The 19,974-nt window shown below is 43.6% G+C and overlaps 3 protein-coding genes across 4 annotated transcripts; 2 read left to right on the top strand and 1 right to left on the bottom strand.

The window, feature by feature from the left end:
- The first annotated feature begins 403 nt into the window (after nucleotides 1-403).
- On the top strand, nucleotides 404-1,863 carry LOC117767416 (immediate early response gene 5-like protein). The gene has a single exon (XM_034595025.1). It carries the CDS (start codon nucleotides 565-567, stop codon nucleotides 1,432-1,434), a length of 870 nt encoding a protein of 289 aa, XP_034450916.1. The 5' UTR covers nucleotides 404-564; the 3' UTR covers nucleotides 1,435-1,863.
- A 326-nt stretch (nucleotides 1,864-2,189) lies between these two features.
- On the top strand, nucleotides 2,190-8,476 carry zgc:154046 (uncharacterized protein LOC562075 homolog). Its single transcript, XM_034595024.1, has 14 exons — nucleotides 2,190-2,418; nucleotides 3,941-4,210; nucleotides 4,527-4,645; nucleotides 5,130-5,183; nucleotides 5,287-5,452; nucleotides 5,576-5,750; nucleotides 6,307-6,485; nucleotides 6,569-6,669; nucleotides 6,746-6,865; nucleotides 6,951-7,073; nucleotides 7,157-7,292; nucleotides 7,380-7,442; nucleotides 7,535-7,672; nucleotides 7,788-8,476. Exons 1-14 carry the CDS (start codon nucleotides 2,392-2,394, stop codon nucleotides 8,001-8,003), a joined length of 1,887 nt encoding a protein of 628 aa, XP_034450915.1. The 5' UTR covers nucleotides 2,190-2,391; the 3' UTR covers nucleotides 8,004-8,476.
- A 51-nt stretch (nucleotides 8,477-8,527) lies between these two features.
- On the bottom strand, nucleotides 8,528-19,741 carry adamts13 (ADAM metallopeptidase with thrombospondin type 1 motif, 13). 2 transcript variants are annotated; one of them, XM_034595022.1, is made up of 29 exons: nucleotides 19,517-19,741; nucleotides 19,167-19,233; nucleotides 18,885-19,018; nucleotides 18,508-18,591; nucleotides 18,194-18,318; nucleotides 17,947-18,093; nucleotides 17,706-17,840; nucleotides 16,839-16,989; nucleotides 16,619-16,723; nucleotides 16,347-16,498; nucleotides 16,190-16,253; nucleotides 15,742-15,868; nucleotides 15,494-15,642; nucleotides 15,272-15,392; nucleotides 13,438-13,518; nucleotides 13,159-13,340; nucleotides 12,856-13,012; nucleotides 12,134-12,263; nucleotides 11,860-12,039; nucleotides 11,540-11,738; nucleotides 11,362-11,464; nucleotides 11,161-11,290; nucleotides 10,859-11,041; nucleotides 10,561-10,765; nucleotides 9,871-10,153; nucleotides 9,646-9,789; nucleotides 9,369-9,548; nucleotides 8,806-8,981; nucleotides 8,528-8,693 (listed from the first exon to the last, which is right to left on the bottom strand). In XM_034595022.1, exons 1-29 carry the CDS (start codon nucleotides 19,640-19,642, stop codon nucleotides 8,532-8,534), a joined length of 4,182 nt encoding a protein of 1,393 aa, XP_034450913.1. In that variant the 5' UTR covers nucleotides 19,643-19,741; the 3' UTR covers nucleotides 8,528-8,531. The 2 variants fall into 2 exon arrangements, with proteins under 2 accessions (XP_034450913.1, XP_034450912.1); XM_034595021.1 differs by having other exon boundaries at nucleotides 19,167-19,236; nucleotides 19,517-19,740.
- Between the last annotated feature and the right edge of the window lie 233 nt (nucleotides 19,742-19,974).

The raw sequence follows: 19,974 nt of genomic DNA, 5'->3' as shown, positions 1-19,974 counted from the left end.
CCATCTATTTCTCTCTTTTCTATTCTTCACTTTCTGTTCTATTATGTTAGTCTGCTCTCCTCTATTCTGTGACTCTCTATTTTACTGTACTACTATACTAAACGGCTCAGTCTATAACATTGTATGTGTTATTACTACCTACTCTATTCTATGTTTGTCCATGTCTCTGTTTTTCTTGTCCCCTCCACTTTATTCTATTCCACTCTACTTCTACGCGGACAGCGAAGTCTAATGATTTTTGTCCGCACTGAGATTTAAAAAGCCCAGGACATATTTAGTGAAATGCAGCATGCCCTCTCCTGCGTGCATCCTGAATGAGGCTCGTAGTGATATTTGCGTATAACAGAAGCACCGCCTCCCTCCCATTGGACAATGTCTACGTGAGGGCGTGGCAAGGAAAGATGAGAGTTGCAAGTCCATGCCCTTACTGGGAAGACATGGAGCGCTATGGACACAGTCTACACGAATCAAGTAGGAATCTCCACTAAACACATGAATATTTCTCCAGCGAGAAAACCCACGATTTGAGAGAGTTAGAGGAGAGATCGGGCGGCCCGGTTGAGGATGGAGTGTGCATTTGACGCACAGAATCTGATCTCCATTTCACTGAGGAAAATCCAAAGCTCCAGGACGCAGAGAGGAGGCATCAAGCTCCACAAGAACTTGCTGGTAACGTACGTACTGCGAAACGCCAGGCAGTTTTACATGAGCAAAAACTTGTCGCAGACGCAGAGGACGCAGCACTATGAGGACGTGGCCGCAGTCCGTGACAGGCAAGAATACCTCGAATTGACCGGGAGCTTTACGGAGTTGGCCGATGACTTCTACTGCAACTTTACTGGGGTTGAGTCGGACACTTGGCAATGCGGAGCGCACCAGCCCGGCGGCCAGCCTGCAGAGCTGGCGCACCAAGACGCATCAGCGTGCGCAATGGTTCCACCAAGCGACTCTGAGCTCATGGTTTCTGAAGCCTGTTGGAGTTGTGCGGACAAATCATCCTGGGACTTACCTGTCCCCAACACACAGGCCAACCAGAAGACGGTGCTGGACCTGGACACGCATGTGGTGACTACTGTCACCAATGGATACTTCCACTCAGACTGTTGCGCGCAGCCGAAACAGCCGCAGGGCGCGCACTGCTACGCCAAGAAGCGAAAGATGGACACAAGTTATCACATTGTTGATCCAGAGTTTTATTTACCAGACTTTGGGCAGGTGCCGTGTAAGAGAATGAGGAGTGACGATGACTCTTATTCAGACTCGGACAGCACGAACATCTCCAACCTGATCTCAGTGCTGGGCTCAGGTGGACTCTCTGACTTTGTGAGTTGGCAGCAGACGGACCTTGAGCAAATATTCGCCGCGCAAACAATCTGTATGAAACACACACTGTTGACAGGCAGCGGCTGGACCAGAGCAATCGAGGCGTTTTGATTTGTATGACTGATTTTTCTTTGTATCGCTTATTTTATTGCTTTCAAATAAACCATGACACGACTGCAATCCTCTCTCTCTCTGTCTTCTGTTATGGGAAGAAAATGATGATGTACAGAACAATCACAATCATTCTGAATGACTTTTACGCATTAACACTCCAAGTGTCCATTCATATGACTTCAGATTAAATGCACCTTTCATTTAAACTGATGTGTGTGGTGGGTAGTTGCAGGGGGCTGGAGGGAGTCTGTCTTTGGTTTGTACATTTCCTGAAGGAATGAGTTTGCCGCTGTTTCTCTGTAAATATGTTTGACGAGCGCCACCATGTGGCCGGTAGAGAGCTGTGCAGGCTCATGCACCAAACACAGATAATCATCAGTCTGTAAATGTATTCTTTTATCAGTCAATAAAAAATAACATAATTTAAAAACACTGCTGATTTGTTGGCTTTAATTTACAACATCCGATGAATTATTACAAGCCTATATTATTATTATGAATGGCTTTATAATAGATAGGTCACATGAATGGGGTTTATGGTGACCTTGCACTCTTATTTTGAAATTATCATTCTTACACGAATATAATATACACTTTGTGAGTATGCCATAAGAAAAACTAATGAATGGTAGTTTATTAATAGTTTATTAATAGTTTCTATCAACAATGTGATGTATTATTTCCTCAGGGAAATGAAATGAGGCTTTTACACAGCAGGGACATGTTGTGATCGCCAGTTTAAATCAGCAGTCGCACATGTAGCAGACTCCACAGATGAAAGCGTGACTTTCAGAGGAGCTGTGTGTTAGCTCGGTGGGTCCGGGGGGGGGGGGACAGTCCCTCTCAGCTGAGAATAGACGGTGACTGAGCTTGTCCTTGAGACATGTCAGCCCGAGGCTTCACCATCCACACACCCCGGGACAGTCCGAGACCTTAGCGCGTCTGTCCGCCAGCATGTGGACCGTGTTAGTCCGAGCCGGGGTGAGTGGGACGTTAGTGTTGAAATGTGTTGAAATGTGTTGTGTGCTTGTGTTTAGCTTCATGGTGGCACCAGGCTGAGTGAAGGGGGTGGGGCGCAGCAACAGGACAACAACAATATTACGATGTTTAGGTTCAAGTCAAACTAATGTTTCCACAGCTACAGGCTGTTCTTATGTTCGGTGCCATGTTAGCAAAGGCAGAGTTTTATTTGTTTTATTATCGAGTGTTTCTCTGCCTCTCTATGTGATATTTGACCTAATGTTAGCCTAGCCGTTAGCATAACGGTAGCTCAATGCGCATGCCTCTAAAGAGGACATCGGAAACTGTGCTACAGTGTTAGCAGTGTCGGCTCCACAGCTCCACTCGGATCTGTATTTGTTTTTATAGTAGTGATTGTGGCAAAAACATACTATTAACGCTGCAACGTACGGTTTAAATAATACTTTTATTTTTGAAAACGTGCACCGGAAGTTCTTTTATACCTGGAAACTTGACCAAAAATAAATACGCCCACTCATGTGAACCATTTGGAAATTAATTTCAACTCCCACTGTAACTCAGTTTATAAGTGTGAAATCCCTCCTGTTCCATTATAAAAATCTAATTATAATTCTACACATCTGTCTTGTGCTTTGATGTTGGTACGCAGCAGTGATCATGATAGCACAGAAATACTTCTGGTTTCATGTGTTTGTTGTAGTTGTCATTCCAAAGGTCCAACTGTGTCAACCTGCTATTTTTAAGATGGCACAGTCCACAGCAGTGTGTTCAAACCAACAGTACGACTGTGTCACGTTTCACCAGATCAACTCATCTTACTGCTAAATATTTAGTAAATAACTGAGTCCAGTCCTCACTTGAAGCCATTTGCTATTTGAGGCTTCGATCGTGTACAGTAAACATTTAACAACATGTTGACACCTGGATTTGTGAGGCAGCAACTATAGAGTCCCATTAATCGTCTGGCTCAACTCGAGCAGTTATCACTGAGATTATATTACACTTTTATATCAATGCACTGAGCCATGTTTTGCCAGGAAGTCAGTTACTATATTTAAGCAAAGAGTAGTTCATATTTTTAATGTAATCTGTAAGGGCAGAGGAGATAGGTTTTATTTCCAACATGTTTTAAATAAAGATACAAATATCTATATGAATAAGTAAGAAAAAGACGCAGCAAACAAGTGAACTTCAATAACAAATATTCAAAAGGAATAAAACATATCCGAGTGGAGTAGGAAGAAGTTAATACTTATCGAGTCCTACCCTCTTTTTTCATATTACATCAAAACATTTAGTGAAATGCTGCAATATTCCAGCTTTCATCGAAAACAGCTCAATCACCATCAGCAAAACATTCACTACTCAGCGAGAGCAGATAATTAAAGTTAAAGCAGACAAAGCATTTACACATCATTGTTCCGGTCTTACTGTACTACCACTCTACAATCAGTATATAGGTTTTAAACATCTGTTTAAATTTTAGTTTAGAGTTTGTGCTCATCCAGTTTATGTGTTCCAGCTGCGGCCTGGTGTGGTGAAGCCGTGTCGCCTGCTCAGATCGGTGACACAGATCCCACAGAGGTCCCTGGTGCACCAGGAGAATTTACCCAAGCTGCCTGTGCCGCCCTTGAAGCAGACATGCGAGCAATACCTGGCCTCTCTGGAGCCCATTGTCAGCAAGGAGGAGCTGGAACACACCCAGGAGCTGGTGGCAGAGTTTCTGAAGGGTGGTGTGGGAGAGAGGCTGCAGAAAGGCCTGGAGCGACGGGCACGCAAGACAGAAAACTGGGTAGATATCTGGACTTATTTAGCATTTTTTATATAGTGGTTGGACACAGAGGGTAAAGGTTGTTTTTAATAAAGTATCTTTACTAAATACAACTAAAGCCTCCCTGCTGCTGAGTCAGGATAAAGATCCTGTGTATTTAAATGCACCCAGACTTTTCATTTTGCAGCGAGGTCTATGTGGCTGTGTATAGTCTGACTCATGCTTCCGTTACAGTTTTGTTAATGATGAGTTTGTGTAAACTCCTCTTAAGGAAGTAGTCTGTTGTGATAACAGACATCATAAATTCTACTTTCTTACCACTGCTGTGTTTATGTAGCTGTCAGAATGGTGGATGCAGTCGGCCTATCTGGACTGCCGTATGCCGGTGGCGGTCTACACCAGCCCCGGGGTTGTCCTGCCGCGCATGCGCTTCAGCGATCGCCAAGGACAGATGAGGTGAGAAAGCATCGTCCATATCGAGGACCAGCCACCACAGTTGCTAAGCTCTTACTAAACAAAACACACAAAAAAAAGACTTTTAAGGCATGCGGCCAATTTGTGGTGCTCCCTGAATATCGGTTTTACAGTGAAATCCAATGATAAGCACCGGTCGTTAAGTTGTTTCCAAAAGTATAAACAAGCTTATTTGAGGCTGGATATTGTAGCTGACCTTTGAACAGGCTTCCCTCCACATGCTGGCTATTTAAAGGGCTCTGGCTGCTCACACCGTGGCTCAGCTGTTTTTGACTTCTGTGACCTGTGGGATATGGTGAATACGTCGGCCTCATAGAGAAATACTGCAGTGAAGCCAAGGATTGAATTTGAAGTATGCAGGGTACAATAGACTCATCATTCTACTGACACAGTTTGAATATACTTGGTGAAATAAACAAGAGGAGATCAGGTGGTTGACAATGACAAATGTATATCTCTTCTGCAGATTTGCTGCCAGACTGATCACAGGAGTTCTGGACTTTAAAAAAATGATTGACACGTGAGTTTGTCTGAAACTAAAACAAACTGTTGTAACAGACAAATCTCCTTGTCATTGATGTATAAAAAACTACAAATGGATGATTTGCGGTGCTGTGTCACAGTGACACCCTGCCTGTGGAGTACCTGAGTGGGAAGCCGCTGTGTATGGACCAGTACTACCAGATATTGTCCTCCTGTCGTGTCCCCGGCCCAAAGAGAGACACTGTTGTAAACCACACCATCGGGAAAACACCGCCATCTCACATCACTGTGGTCCACAACTTCCAGGTACTCGAGATGGCAGATGGTCATCATAAGCTAATTTTATTATGTCATTATCATTGGTGCAGTGGTTAAAGAAATACTGGCTCTGTGGCTGCATGACCCTGACATTGCTATCGTCTCCCTCAGTTCTTTGTCTTGGACGTTTACAACAGCGATGGCACGGCACTGACAGTAGACCAGATCTACATGCAGCTGGAGAAGATCTGGAACTCGTCTTTGCAAACTAACAAAGAGCCGATTGGCATCCTTACGTCACAGCACCGCAACACCTGGGGCAAAGCCTACAACAACCTGATCAAGGGTGAGCAGAGGAGGGGTAAACCGTAAGCTGCTATCAGACATGAACTCTGGAACAACAGGAAAATGTCTGGAACGTTCTGACAAGGCGCCTGAGTAGAACATGCAGGAGGCATTATGTATAAATTCTGCTGTGGAAATCACCTTTTTGTTTACAGCACATCGACACCCACATTGGCCCTTATCACTGTGAGCTCTCAAATCTTGTTGTCTTTCCAATTCAACATTTTTGTCGGCATCTTCTTTGTGTATGGCTCCTCTTTTCCATCCTGAGATATCTGGATTCTTGTATCTTTAGTTTGGCCTCTGTCTAATAGGCTCACATTTTCCATTTATTTTACTTAGGGACTAACATAAAACTTTCTTAAAAATGTTCAGAGCACCTAACTCAAAAATGTATGTTCTGACATACAGCCTGTTTGAAAATTTCTGGAAAATGTGCGAAGTTCAGTGCATGTCTGAAAGCAGCTCTAGTATCAGCTAGATGGATTTTCAAATTTTAAAGCACATTTCAGAGGAAATATTATTTAGATCTTTAAAGCAATTTTATTCACCCTCAGATAAGACAAATAAGGAGTCAGTGCGTGCCATCCAGAAAAGTATCTTCAACGTTTGCTTGGACGCACCAATGCCCCGTGTGTCCGATGAGCTGTATCAGAGCCGCGTGGCGGCGCAGATGCTACATGGAGGAGGAGCTCGCTGGAACAGCGGCAACCGCTGGTTTGATAAAACATTACAGGTCAGATTGAGACTTCAAATATAAAACCATGAACTGCAGTTTGGTGGTGGTTGAGAATTTAAAGGCACTTGCATCATCCACAGTTCATAGTTGGTGAAGACGGTACGTGTGGGCTGGTGTACGAACATGCACCCGCTGAGGGTCCGCCCATCGTGTTTCTCGTGGACTACGTTGTTAAATACATGTGAGTTTCAGTCAGTTTTTAGATACACGTTTTGTCCCTTTACAAATGAACTCACCGTTTGACATTTTCTCAACAGGCAGAAGACTGAAATAGTCCGCTCCCCCATGGTTCCTCTGCAGATGCCTCAGAAGCTGCGTTTTAACATAACACCTGAAGTCAAGAGAGACATTGAGAATGCCAAACAAAATATGAACATGTATGTTTGGTGCCGTCATGATAATTGTTAGCATCTCAGCTTTTAGGATTTTGTGCAACTTGCTCATCTTTCTTTGTTTTACTAGAATGGTGCACGACTTGGATGTGAAGGTGCTTATGTTTTCTCATTTTGGAAAAAATGTGCCAAGGCAACATAAGCTGAGTCCAGATGCTTTTGTGCAAATGGCTCTTCAACTTGCCTACTTCAGGTAGGAAAGAAGTTTCTGCAGTTGAAAATGATCCTGACATGAAATAAACAGCTTATATATATCCTGTTATTTCTGAATTCCAGGATGTATAATATTTGCTGCTCCACATATGAGAGTGCATCGTTACGAATGTTCAAATATGGCCGAACAGATGCCATCCGTGCAACTACTATTGAGTCGTCAAAATTCGTCGAGGCAATGCAAGACCCAGCTAAACAGGTGCTGTTGAACCACTAGACTTTTCTCAATGATTGTAAAGTTAAAACCATGTACGCTCTGACTGAACAGTAAATACCTTGTCAACAGAGCACAGAGAGGCTGGAGCTGCTGCAGAAGGCCATTCAGACGCACAAGGACAACACCTACAATGTGAGAGTTGGACTCCATCGATATAATGTTTGTTTTTTTCTGAAATCATCAGATTCATTTCAGTTCTACAAATTCAACTTTTCTTTTTTTAGGCGATTCATGGACAAGCCATAGAGCGACACCTCCTCGGGCTGAAGATCCAGGGTATTAATGACCTGACCTCCATGCCTGAGATATTCATGGATACATCTTTTGCTGTGGCTCAGCATTATAATCTCTCCACCAGCCAGGTAAATTTGCATCTAAGAAAACAAACAGTTTATTATTACTGAGCAAATGATTATCTGCCGTCAAATTAGTTTGTCGGAGTATTTGCCCTCATCTCTCTCCTGCCTGCGTGTCCAGGTTGGCTCCAAGACAGACTGCGTGATGTGCTTTGGTCCAGTGGTGCCAGATGGCTATGGAGTGTGTTACAATCCCATGGATGAGCACATCAACATCGCCATCACGGCCTTCAACAGCTGTGAGGAGACAAACGCTGCCAAGTTTGCCCAGGCTGTAGAGGAGGCTCTGTTGGACATGAGGGCACTCCTGGAAGACACGGCGAAAGCCGAGCAGTGATCCCGCACGGGATCCTTCCGTGGTGTTTGTGTCCCACTGCGGCGCACAGGAGCTGGAACTGAGTCGCTGGCAGAGCGCCGCACTGGCATCAACTCACAATGTACTGAGTGTGTTGGAGCTGGGGGGGAAACCTGTTAACGAAGGATTGTGGGAAGAGAGTGGGAATGTGTGACGGTTAATGCACTGCTTTTGAAAGGAGAAGTAAATCTCTATGATGGGAATTCTATATTTTAACATATTGTGTTATATCCATTTGAAATTTAAATGGACACAATTTGCTAAAGAGTATTGTTTTTTTTCTTCCTTTGTTTATACTTAACCAGTTTCTAGAATGACACTGTCCTCGCTTGACTGTTGAGTGTTTTGGTTTGTTTTGTTCATTTATTCATGTCAATATAATTATCACAGAAGTATGAAAATCAAGTTTTGAAGGATTTTGTTCTCTCAACATATAATTTAAATACATATTTTAAGCCACAGATATGTGAAACATAAAAATCAAAAGCTCCTCCAGGTATTTTTTATAAATTAATATCCAGGACTCATAAAGGAATATTCCGCTCTGAAGCTTCCTTTAGAATGAAGGTAGTCTCCATGAAACTCAATCTCTGCCATATTTCCAGAGGAATGCCACAGAAACAGCTGTTGACCTTTAAACACGTTGGTCTTTAAGATGTCCATGTCCCGGATCTGAACAACAGAAAAAGACAAAATATCCCTGTAGTTATTACACTTGCACTTTTTCCTTTGCACTGTGGAGCACACTGAAACAACAACACAAGTTAAAAAAGCTGGCCCGCACCATAATGTATGTAGACTGCGAGTTGGTGGCGTTGAATGCTAATCCAATGTGCAGAGCTTGGACTCTGATCTTCACAGAGGGAGGGGCGTTGATGAGCACTCGACAGGTGTGGTTGGTGCTGGAAGTCGTTGGGTTCTCAATGTCACCGCTGGGGGAGAACAGCTGAATATCACAGTCTGTGGGGTAAAGACCAGGTGTACTTAACCTTTGGTAAATGCAAACGTGTAAACAAAATACATATGAACACCTGTATTAGTATTATACGTAAAGATCAAAACATGAACCTTTCCGGAAACAGTATTAACAACAGATTCAGTTTTTATGGGGAGTTGTATTTTCAGCTTCACTGAGTGTTCAGGTTATTACATATATCTACCATTAGTTTTGAACCTTTTTGTTGCAGTGGGCTCCCACATTTGTTGCATTTTACTTATAGTAACATCCATTCTAATAGCCAGCGAAACATCTTCTTTCATTAAACATCTTCCTGTTTTTTGACATTACATCCTGGGTTTCTCTCTTTAGCGCAGCTCTGCACACAGAGAACAAACACGCTGTCTCACCCTGATGGTGGCTCCTCTTCAGGTTTTTCTGTGACGTGTAGCTGAACACAATTCCACTTCCAGGAGTGAGCATATTTTGACGAACCAGCAGGACGTTGGTTCTCGTGGTCAGCTCACTACCTGCAACCTGCTCACACTTCCTCACAAATGCCAATCGGTCAAAAAATGCCACATACTCCTCTGCAGGGACACATGCACAGAGGTACAGGCAGTTATTTTGGTGCAATAGTCATAGCACAGGAAGTAACATCCTTTGCATATTTAAAAAAAAACATACTTTTTCTGCAATTCAAGGAGCTAGATTCCACTCTAATGTGAATAACCTCATCCAGAGGTCGACCTATGGAAACTGTGCAGCGGGTGGTTACGTTTTTCAAATCCACTGTGCCCGATTCCTCCAGGAGTAGCTGTCCACATGCACCTGGAAAAGAGCACACACCGTTAACCCTACATCTGCAACCAACTCGCACTGCAAATGGGTCGGGAGTCAAAGAGCTTATGCCTCTAGGGGTTGGGGTGGCTGCTGTTGTGGTCTGTGGGAAAACAATGGCCTCTGTTGGACTTGTGGGAGACAGCAGAGGCCCATCTGTGAGGTCAACCATCGGGACAGCCTGCGTTGCAGCGGCGGTGGGCGACACATCTACGCAGCTGCCCATGTTGCAGCCCTGGATGGTGATGGGTTTGGGCATATGCATGCAAAGCAGAGGGCTGAGGGGCTCTGGCTTGGAGGGGCCCAGGCAGGACACTGGTCTGGACTGGATCCCATATCCACAGGGTACTGAACACTGGTGGAGGAATGCAACATGGGAAGTAAGCTTGGGAAACAGTGTCAGCAAAATCATGCATCATATCACATAATAAGCAGTATTCAGGTGGACAGGTGGTATAGGGGTATTGACATTTTATCTTATCTAAGACTGCAACCAATGACGCCTTATGATACCTTGTGCAGACACAAAAGTTATATTTTCTGTGACCAATGGCTCAAAACACAAAGTTATTTAATCTAGAGTGATATAAAAAGCAGTACATCTCCCTATTTGAGAAGCAGGAACCACAGAATGATTAACAAGTGATTCACATTTTCAGTCAGTTGACTAAATCCAACAAATCATCTGAGCTTTTATCAGATCCATTCTAATCTAATTTAATCTTCAAATTTTTCGACCATTCTCTCTCCTGTTAAAAGTACCTGGCTCCACGACTTCACCTCCCACCTAAAGGTGCAGATTTGCACCAGGCAGGGCACCGTGGTGGCCGGTTTGACCACTTCATGGCAGTTTCCCACTGGCACCACACTCTCCTTGCCATGGACAAACTGGACACAGGACACAATCCTCTTGGCTACACCCAACCCGCAGGACACAGAGCAGGGTGACGTCCTGAACAACTTCCACCTGGATGAGTGAAAGTGGTGGTGAGATCATTTTTTGGGAGAGGTGTGTGTGTGTGTGTGTGTGTCTGTGTGTGTGTGTTTGTGTGTGATTCACCTTGCTGGGCAGATGTGGGTGTTACATGAAACCACTGCTGTGGGTTTGAGAGAGTCACTACACTCTGAATCCTCCACAACCTCCTCCTCCTCCTCCTCTCCTGCTTCCAGAGCACAGTACAGCACCCTGTTGGCCACCCCTCCTCCACACGTTACACTGCAGACTCCTTGCTTAGAGCGCCACCTGGTAGTTAGAAATATTTTACTGCTGGCATTTGTTAAATCCCTGTTTTCCCTTCCTCTAAATTCACATATAGAATAGTGTGGTGTACTACAGGTAAATATGAGCCTGGGGTTTCTCACATGGGAGGGCAGAGAGAGGGGCTGCAGAGCTCAGACTGGGGAGGAGGTTTGGAAGAAGCATCACAGCGGAAGTCCGGCACCCCCAGTCTGCTCTGGTGGTCCACACAGGAAAACCACACCTGCAGGGTTCCTGCATGATACCTTATCTGATGAGGACATGTAATCTCTAAATGAAGGCAATTATATATCATTTTCTCTTACCATTGCCACAGGTCTTTGAGCACTGGCTGACTAAAGGGCTCCAAACATACACCGGAAGTTGTCTGGAGCGGGGCAGCAAACCAGACTTCAGCATGGGCTGGGATTTGAAAAGTAAAGCCGTGTTTAGAGGTGATTCATTTTGGAATAAGAGTCAGATTTGAGTCATTTTTAACTTTACCTCTCCCTCAGCGTCCCACCCGATGGGACAAACGTCCACCACACATGGCGCAGAATCAGGAGGTTTGATATGCTTTGAACAGAAGCTGTGATCCACTTCAACATCCTGACCAGCTTCTGGACGGACGCATGACACAGTCAGGTTGGCTTCTCCTGGCCCGCACACTGCTGAACATTCCCCTGGTTCTGACACACGCCATCTGTCAACATGTGTGAGTGTTGTTGTTCAAACTGGGTAACACCTGAACCCCTTCATATTCTGTGGTCATGGAAAGTTATTTGACCCACTGCTCCCGATGATCAACACTACAGACTTCATACCTGGCAGGACAGTATTGTAGGTTACATCTTTCCACAGCAGGTGGCGCTGTGTCAGGTGAACATTCAGAATCTGGAACAGTCACCACATCAGCTCCTTGTTTCTGAACACATCTCACAGGACGCACCCTCTCTCCTCCACCACAGGTGGCACTACAGGGCCCATATTTTCTTGTTTCCCAACTGTGAAACAGGACATTTTCTGTCAACCTATTTGTGCTGAGCTGTAACTGTATGTCAGGCCAGATGAAAACAAACTGAAACGACATGAACGTACCTGGGGGGACAGGGTGAGAGCTGACAGATTGTTTGGAGTGGTACAGGCGACGTGGGTGTCTCACAGTTGTGTTCCTCCAAATGGCTGTTGCTATCTTCATCTGCACAGACATATACAAGTGTCTGTACACCTGCAAATAAAAGAATATGTGTAGGACAACTTCAATCGTACAATACATGATTTCTGTTCTAGGGCAGGTGTTTACATTTCAGATTTCACGCAGCTTTATAGGATTAAGTTTACAAGACTGAATCACAATATTTTAAAATGGACTGGAATGGTTTTAAATTGCAGTGCAGGACATTTACAAGAGAGTATCATGTATGGCCAAGGAAATAAGAAAACAACATACAGCACATTAAACAACGGTTCAATTGTATTTGTTGTAGTGTGTGTGACCATTCAGTTAATCAGCTCAATAGACATTTGGTGTCATTTTCCTCCTGAAAACACCAGAGATCAGAACAATGGCAACATATTCCACACTTCAGAGTCCTTGTAACAGATGGGCACTGAGTCTGGTATAGAAAACTGTTCAAAAAGGTAATTATTGTACACACTATTACACAAATCTTCTTCCTGGCAAAACCACTGACTCCTAAAACAAGAAAGCCAGTCTGTGAATTTAAAAAGGCACCGGCCACAGAAAATAGCCTGTGTGCTGTAACTTGTATATTCTTATTTTGTTTTTTCATTTTGACTTTTGATAAACATTGACTTACCAGATCCACAGGAGACAGAGCAGGGTGTTGTAAAGACAACCCATTTGCCTTTAGGTGTGACGATTGTCGAGTAACTGTTTCTGGTGGGAAGATAGAACTGGTAACTAATGTTTGGATTTGTCCTCTCGCCATATTCTTTTCCATATTTGCGATAAACCTGAAAAGAGAAAAATCAGTATAAAAGTTGGGCACATGGGATTTTCCATTTCAGTTTTTGGAGTATGTTTTAACATCTGTTCACACTGTATAAGTGAGAGCTGCAACCATTGCATTTTGATTTATGTGTCATTTGTGTGTCCTGACCTGTACGATGATCTCCTGTTGCACTGGTCCAGGCAGCAGCAGCTCCTCCATCGCAGGCAAAAAGTCAGGGGTCAGGTGAAGACGGTATTCTAGGTGGTTATCATCCACTGGGGAGGGATGGGTCGTATTCAGCGCCATGCTGCCGGATCCGGACACAACGTACCGACTCCCAACCATTACAGCTGAGGACACAGACGTCAAAAAACAACTCCTAGTTTTAGTTTGTTCTGTGACACCTGTTGTAGAAACATAAACATTTTGTAAAGTGATGACGCTCACCCATGTGCGTGAAGAGAGGCGCCCTGTTTACAATATGAACCTGCGTGGCATTCACTGGCACAGAGAGGAAGGTGGTGTACCCTGAAACAGAAAGCACTGAATTATAACTCAGTGAAAACAGTACAGATATTAGAGCTGTAGCTATGATTATCAGTTAATTATTGATTAGTTTTGTAATGAACTGACTAAGTATTCTGTCTAGAAAATAGTTTTTAAAAAAGGTCTCAGATCACATGAGAAAACCTTGAAATTGCAGCCCAAAAGATTATAAATCAACATTAAGATAAAACTGAAACATTTGACAAGTAAGTTAAGGTAAGGTAAGGTAAGGTGAGATGGGGTGGGGTGAGGTAAGGTAAGGTAAGAGAAGGTGAGGTAAGGTAAGGTGAGGTAAGGTATACTTCATTGTCCCATAGGGAAACTTGGGCTCCAGGCCACTGTATCATACTAAACATTTCACATTTCAAATACACATAAATGCATAGAACCTACATGTATCACAATACACATACCCTCACACACAAGTACGTACATTCAGACGTGTGTAGAAAACGTGCAAACATTCATATGTCTGGTGTAAACCACTCGTTGGCAGTGGTGTCAGTGATAAGAGAATACCAGAGGACAGCAGTTAATTTAAAAACATAAATAGATAGAGATAAATACATCACAAAATACTCCTACTAGTCACTAGTTTATTTTGATGGAAGATAGAATAAAGGGATTCTTGTACCGGTTCAATCTGCATTGTGGCATCCTGAACCATCATGAGGGCAACGTGTCTTATTCTACGTATGTGCCTCTCTAAGCAGAGATTTTTAATGTCATGACTGAAAATAGAACTGATCTCTTTTTCCTACGATCGTCACGGCCGTCTGAATGACCGTACAGGCTTCGACTTTAACTGTGCCGACAAATTACCAGACCATACTTTTATACCGTAGCAAATTACACTCTCTAATTTGATAGAACGGGAACATAAGATTGCAACCTAGAGAAATACATCCTCTGTTGTTAACAAGAGCAAAGATTTTCAACATGAACATGCCACGTAGGAGAGCTTTCAATGTGGACACAGAGGTATTTATATGAGGAGACCTGGTTTATGGGTGCGTTGTGAATGAGTACTGGACTATTTCCTCAGTTTTCTTCACGTTCACAAGAAGGTAGTGAGCATCACACCAGTCAACAAACTGTTTGAACAGGGATGTGTCTTGATCTGTATGCAGAGGATGTAATTTTGGGGGGGTTGTGCTCACACACCCTTTCGAGTATAATGTGAAGAGAACTAGGTAGGAATCAGAGCAACAGCGCCCTCTGCAGATGAAGTTGTTTTCATGTAGAGAAAAAGCTAAATCTATCAGTGTGTTGATCAGAGCTCTGACTGTCACTGAGCTAAAACACAACAGTGGATATTACACATGATCCCCGGCTTCTTGAACCAGAAGAGCTGCTGCTGTAACTAATCCACCAAACTCTATAATCGATAATCACTACCCCTTAAGACTTCTAAGTCTTTTTAACTGATCTGCATTCGGTATTACTCTTGAATTGTTGGGCCTGATTCTGACACTTTGAATTGTGACTCTATCAGTCAGTTCCACACTTCTCACAGATCCTGCTCACTAAAGTTACATAGAGCAAGAACAGGCGTTCGGGGTGAGGAGGGGGGATGAAAGCAGCTCCATCCTCCTTACTTCAAGTCAGTGTGCCATCAAATTTATTCAGAAACTGCTATTTTAAAGTAAATAAGTTGCACAGTGTTGCTTTCAGTGATTTAAATCAGGTCATTTTCTGTGACTGAATCTGTTCGGGAATTACACACTGCTGTTACCTCTGGCCTGACCAGCAGTGTAGGAGTCAGAGGTCAAAGTGCAGGACGATCCATTTCCACCGCACACCCCACACTCATCCCACACTTTCCCAGAATGCAGCACACCGTCACAGCCAAACAGCTGATCAGAGACAAACAGTGAACAGAGACATTTTTTTTAAATAAGTGTGAAAGAGTAAAACTGCATCTGCTCTCCAGCATGTTTTGCTTAGTCATCACTACCTGGCATTTCCCTCTCAGACAAGCAGCTGTAGAGCCGAAGGCAGGTGGACTGTCTGACTCACAGCGAGTCCCATCCGCAAACTGAGAGCCACGGCTCACCATGAAGTTCTCTCCCTCTGACTGGCACATGTATCTGCATTGCTCATCCCCTGGTTTTGACAATAAGGACAATTTACAGGGGGGGAAATGTAGCAGGTGTAGTTACTGTCATTTAACTCATAGAAATAAAAAGTTTTCTGCGGGCTCACCTTGTGCAAAGCCTACAGCAGGGATCCATGTGTAGAAGGAGGCAGTGTTTGGGAGCAGGTAGAGCGGCTGGAGGTCTGTCATCGAACACTGTTCTGCCATGAAATCTAGCTGGGTGCCCTTACATGGCTTCAGCAACAGCGGTGGTAAGAAGAACAAGGCATTTTTAGCTTTTCCAGCTTTTTAATTATTGTTAGATGTCAGGTTTGCCAAAAACCACTGAAGAGGCATTCAAAATACATTCCTCTTTATCTAAAATTGATTGGAAGCCCTCCTCAATTCTTAAACTCTTTGCCTCCTCAGTTATCTGAGTCATACCATCAATGCTTATATTTCTGGAGGCTTCAAACTGCTAAGAACAAATCATTAAAATGTGGGACGATGCACTCAGCAAACAGTACTGACCAACTGTATGGAGACTCACTGTAAACACAGCCAGTCAGAACTTACCTGCTGGTGACAAAGTTCAGCCTCGATATACAGACCCTGACAATCTTTCCCTCCAAAAGCAGGCCTGAAAAAAACGACATCACAGATATTGGATTTTACAAGAATATTAAAGAATGATGGCCCTATGTTTGACTGATGCTTGCCACGCAGTTGTCACCTGGGGTTGTTGCATTGCCGTGTGCGATGAGTGACTCCCCCACCACATGTCCGTGAACAGCGGGAGAACTCGGACCAGCTGGACCAGGAGCCGTGCACCACCACAGAGGAGCTGAGCTCATCCGGGGACACACAGCGACCCTTCAGACACCACTGCAGGAGAGGATTGCACCTCATGAAAAAAACATACTTGTGCCTACTCCTGGTAGATGAACATACTTTGGGAGGAAAAAAAGAAAGCACACAAATGACTCAGTGATCACAGAGCAGTACCTGGTGTGGTGCACACTCTGTCCCGTCCAGCAGTGGGACCAGGAGACGTTTGCAGGAGCTGTCGTCGTCAGGGTTGATGTGACAGGACAGGACACGACAAGCTGGCTGATGGGAAAGATAGACAATTTTGGACACATGTATAGAAATGTGGTCACAATGTGTGTATTTGTCATGTGAAGCGACGCCTGGTGGTGCCATGCTGTTATTACAGGGGACTAACCAGGTCAGGGTTGGTGAAAGAGCAGGCTCTGGCAGTGCTACCAAAGGCTATTCTGCACTGGTCATCAACTCCATAGTACAGACCAGGCTTCCAGTCTTGTAGGGAGTCTGCCATTACAGGCAGGTCTGTCACACATGTAGCCTTCCCTTCACTGGGGATGGAAAACCAACGCACGTGACATCTCATTCACAAACTACTTGTTGCTGTTTATGGACAGTTGGATGTTAAGTGTATAGCATAAGAGTGGTGCGAAAAAAGCCACTAAAATATCTACAAGAAATCCTTTGTTCCTAGTGCAATTGAATCGTTGAATTATAAAGTATGAGCTACTTTAATTTATATAACCTTTGTAATAAGTCTGTTGAACTGTATTTTACTATGATTGAACTTTGAGCTCTGCAGATTTACAGTTTTTATTTGTTGTTGTTTTTCTGTAAAGTCAAAGACAATTTAACACATTGTGGACAGTAAAGTTTAAGCTTACCTAACCTAACTGATCTAACATAACCTGACCTAACCTGACCTAACCTATACTAATCCAAACAGACCTGTTCTAACCTATTCCAATCGAACCTGTTCTAATCTAACCTAATCTAACCTAACTTTAACTAACCTATTGTAATCCAAACAAACCTATTCTAATTTAATCTAACCTAACCTATTCTAATCTAATCTAACATAACCTAACTATTATTCATCATATAAAACAAACATAAATAAGAATTTCTAACTAAAATCAGATCAAACGTCCTCGAAATGTGAAAACTTCCACCAGCCTAAGGTGAAAACTTTTAGCTGTGACTTATAGATTAAAGATCTGCTCAACAGATGAATGAGAGACATTTTCATGTGAACAGGTCGACCCACCTGAAGAACAAGAGCAGCTGCTGTCTGCTGCACGAAGACCAGGTCAGATCCACACTGTTGTAGCCTCCGTTAGAGGCCATCATGAAGCCACTCCTGCCGCAGGGGTTCCCCACTCCATCGTGGTTGATACCAAAACTAGGAGGAGTGACAAACGGAATTGTAGATACTAAGTTTGATAAATTGTAATGCACATTTTAAAATAGATTTTGGTCTAATATGTTTTTTTTTCAGTCTGTTTTACCTGTGGCCAATTTCATGAGCGATGGTTATGCCCAGGTCAAAGCCTGTATCTTCTGCAATCACACAGCTCCATTCACTGGAGCAAACCCCGCCCAGCTGTGCTACTCCTCTGACCAGCTTGTTCCCATCAGGCAACACCAGGTCATACCTGTTTATTGATGCAAGATCCACAGTAAAACACGGTTTGTTCATACATAAATAATGAAACATCTACTTGTAACACAGCCAGATAGATGCCCCCGACATGCCTTGTGATGTATAACAACAGGTCAGCATGAAGTGGGTCTGTGTCGTTGGAGGGGTTTATCCTCCTGCTCCAGTCGCACACACTTCTGAGAGATGACGTGATGTTGGTAGACATTTGGATCTCTGGCTAGAAGAAGGTGGACAGTTACAAGAGAGGAAATACTCCATACTCTCAAATCTTTGCACACACGTTAAGTCTGAATATCAAGATTTCACGTACAGCTATTGAACTTTTGGATTACAGCACAAACATACCACCATTACACTCTGCTCACTTGTGAACTTGACTCGAATGTGAACTCGAGATGTAACTTACCTCTGGCTCCGACAGGATGATCATGCGGACCAGGTGCACGCGCATGTTGGCGCCCAGGGTCATGTCTCGCAGCAGCTCTGACGCCTGCGTGGATATTGGTCCATAAGTCAGTTTAATATATTTCAGGATGTTCACAGTGTAATGGGACTATAGTGTTGCAGCACACTCTCTAGAGCTGGATATGAAAACATTTCAACGAACAAAAATCCAAACCGATTTTTCACTTAAACTTTAGTTGTTTTTCACTTTTCTTCATAATTTATTGAGAACACCTTCTTTTTGCCTTACAGTGTAGTAAATAGTGTTAAAGTCTGTTGTTTTAAAGAGCTGACATCGTAATCAATATAACAGAGGTTACTTCTCTTGCTCAGACTTACAATATTGAGATTGGTGAGGATGTATCTCTCTGTATCCTGCTTGTGGACCTGCTGGACATCAGGTCCCACCACCACCAGCAGCTCCAGGTGGGTGATATCAGGCATCGCGGCTGAACGAGGCAGCCGCACACCCTCTGGGAACAAGAACAGAACACAGTAGAAACATAAACCAGGACATTTCTCATGTATATTGTTACTTTTATCTAAGCAAACGATATCAGCACTTTAAATATTCTTGATTGTATCTCATGTGTGTCTTCGTACTGCCATAGGAATACATACCAGAGGCATCAGGAGAAGAGTCATAAGAATAAACTGTGTCTCTTGGACTGGAGGGGTGATTAAACAGCTTCTGAAGGGAACAAACATTTTTAGCTACTGCATTATTTAGTTCCATCAAATCTGTAACTAAATTTAGATCCAAAAATACTGAATGAATACACAAAAAACAATTTGTTGTTGTACAGGTCATCATGTAACTACAGTCGAACACAGCTTTGACTCTCCAGGCCGTGGGCTTCCACAGGATGATAAACAGATTAAAGTGGGAGAGTTCAATGTACTTTGCAGAAGTCCCAGGCAGTGGAATCACTAACCGCTGTGCTCCTGTTCACCCGCAGCTTTCCACCTACCTCGTCCAATGGAGATCTCATTAGAGCGCTTAGGCCAGGCCGCAGTAACAGCAGACAGAGCAGGGTCGTAAAAAACATGCTTCCCCCTCTTCCTGTGTGTCTACCTGCTCTGCTGTAGGACAACATGTGATCCTGCTACTCCGGCAGGACAGTTCCACTGAGGGGCATGTGTAACATGTGTTTATGTAAACAAGGGGGACAAAGTTGATGTGTGACACACGTATTTGCTGTTCTTTTTTTCAACATAGGGACCAAGAGGACATCTCTCATTGGCTGTTTTTCTTTTTTCGTTTCTTTTCTTAATGCTATGACTAATTTGTGTCAGTACCCGTCTTTCATCATTGAGCAATAAACAAGAGAGAGAGAGAGAGAGAGAGAGAGAGAGAGAGAGAGAGAGAGAGAGAGAGAGTCTGTGTCGACAGCTGCATGCTTTCATCAAAACCCACCTTTTGGGATTG

Source organism: Hippoglossus hippoglossus, chromosome 9 (assembly GCF_009819705.1).
Source record: "Hippoglossus hippoglossus isolate fHipHip1 chromosome 9, fHipHip1.pri, whole genome shotgun sequence".
NCBI lineage: Eukaryota > Metazoa > Chordata > Actinopteri > Pleuronectiformes > Pleuronectidae > Hippoglossus > Hippoglossus hippoglossus.
Note: the sequence above shows the minus strand (reverse complement) of the source record. Positions and strands in the feature narration are given on the sequence as shown.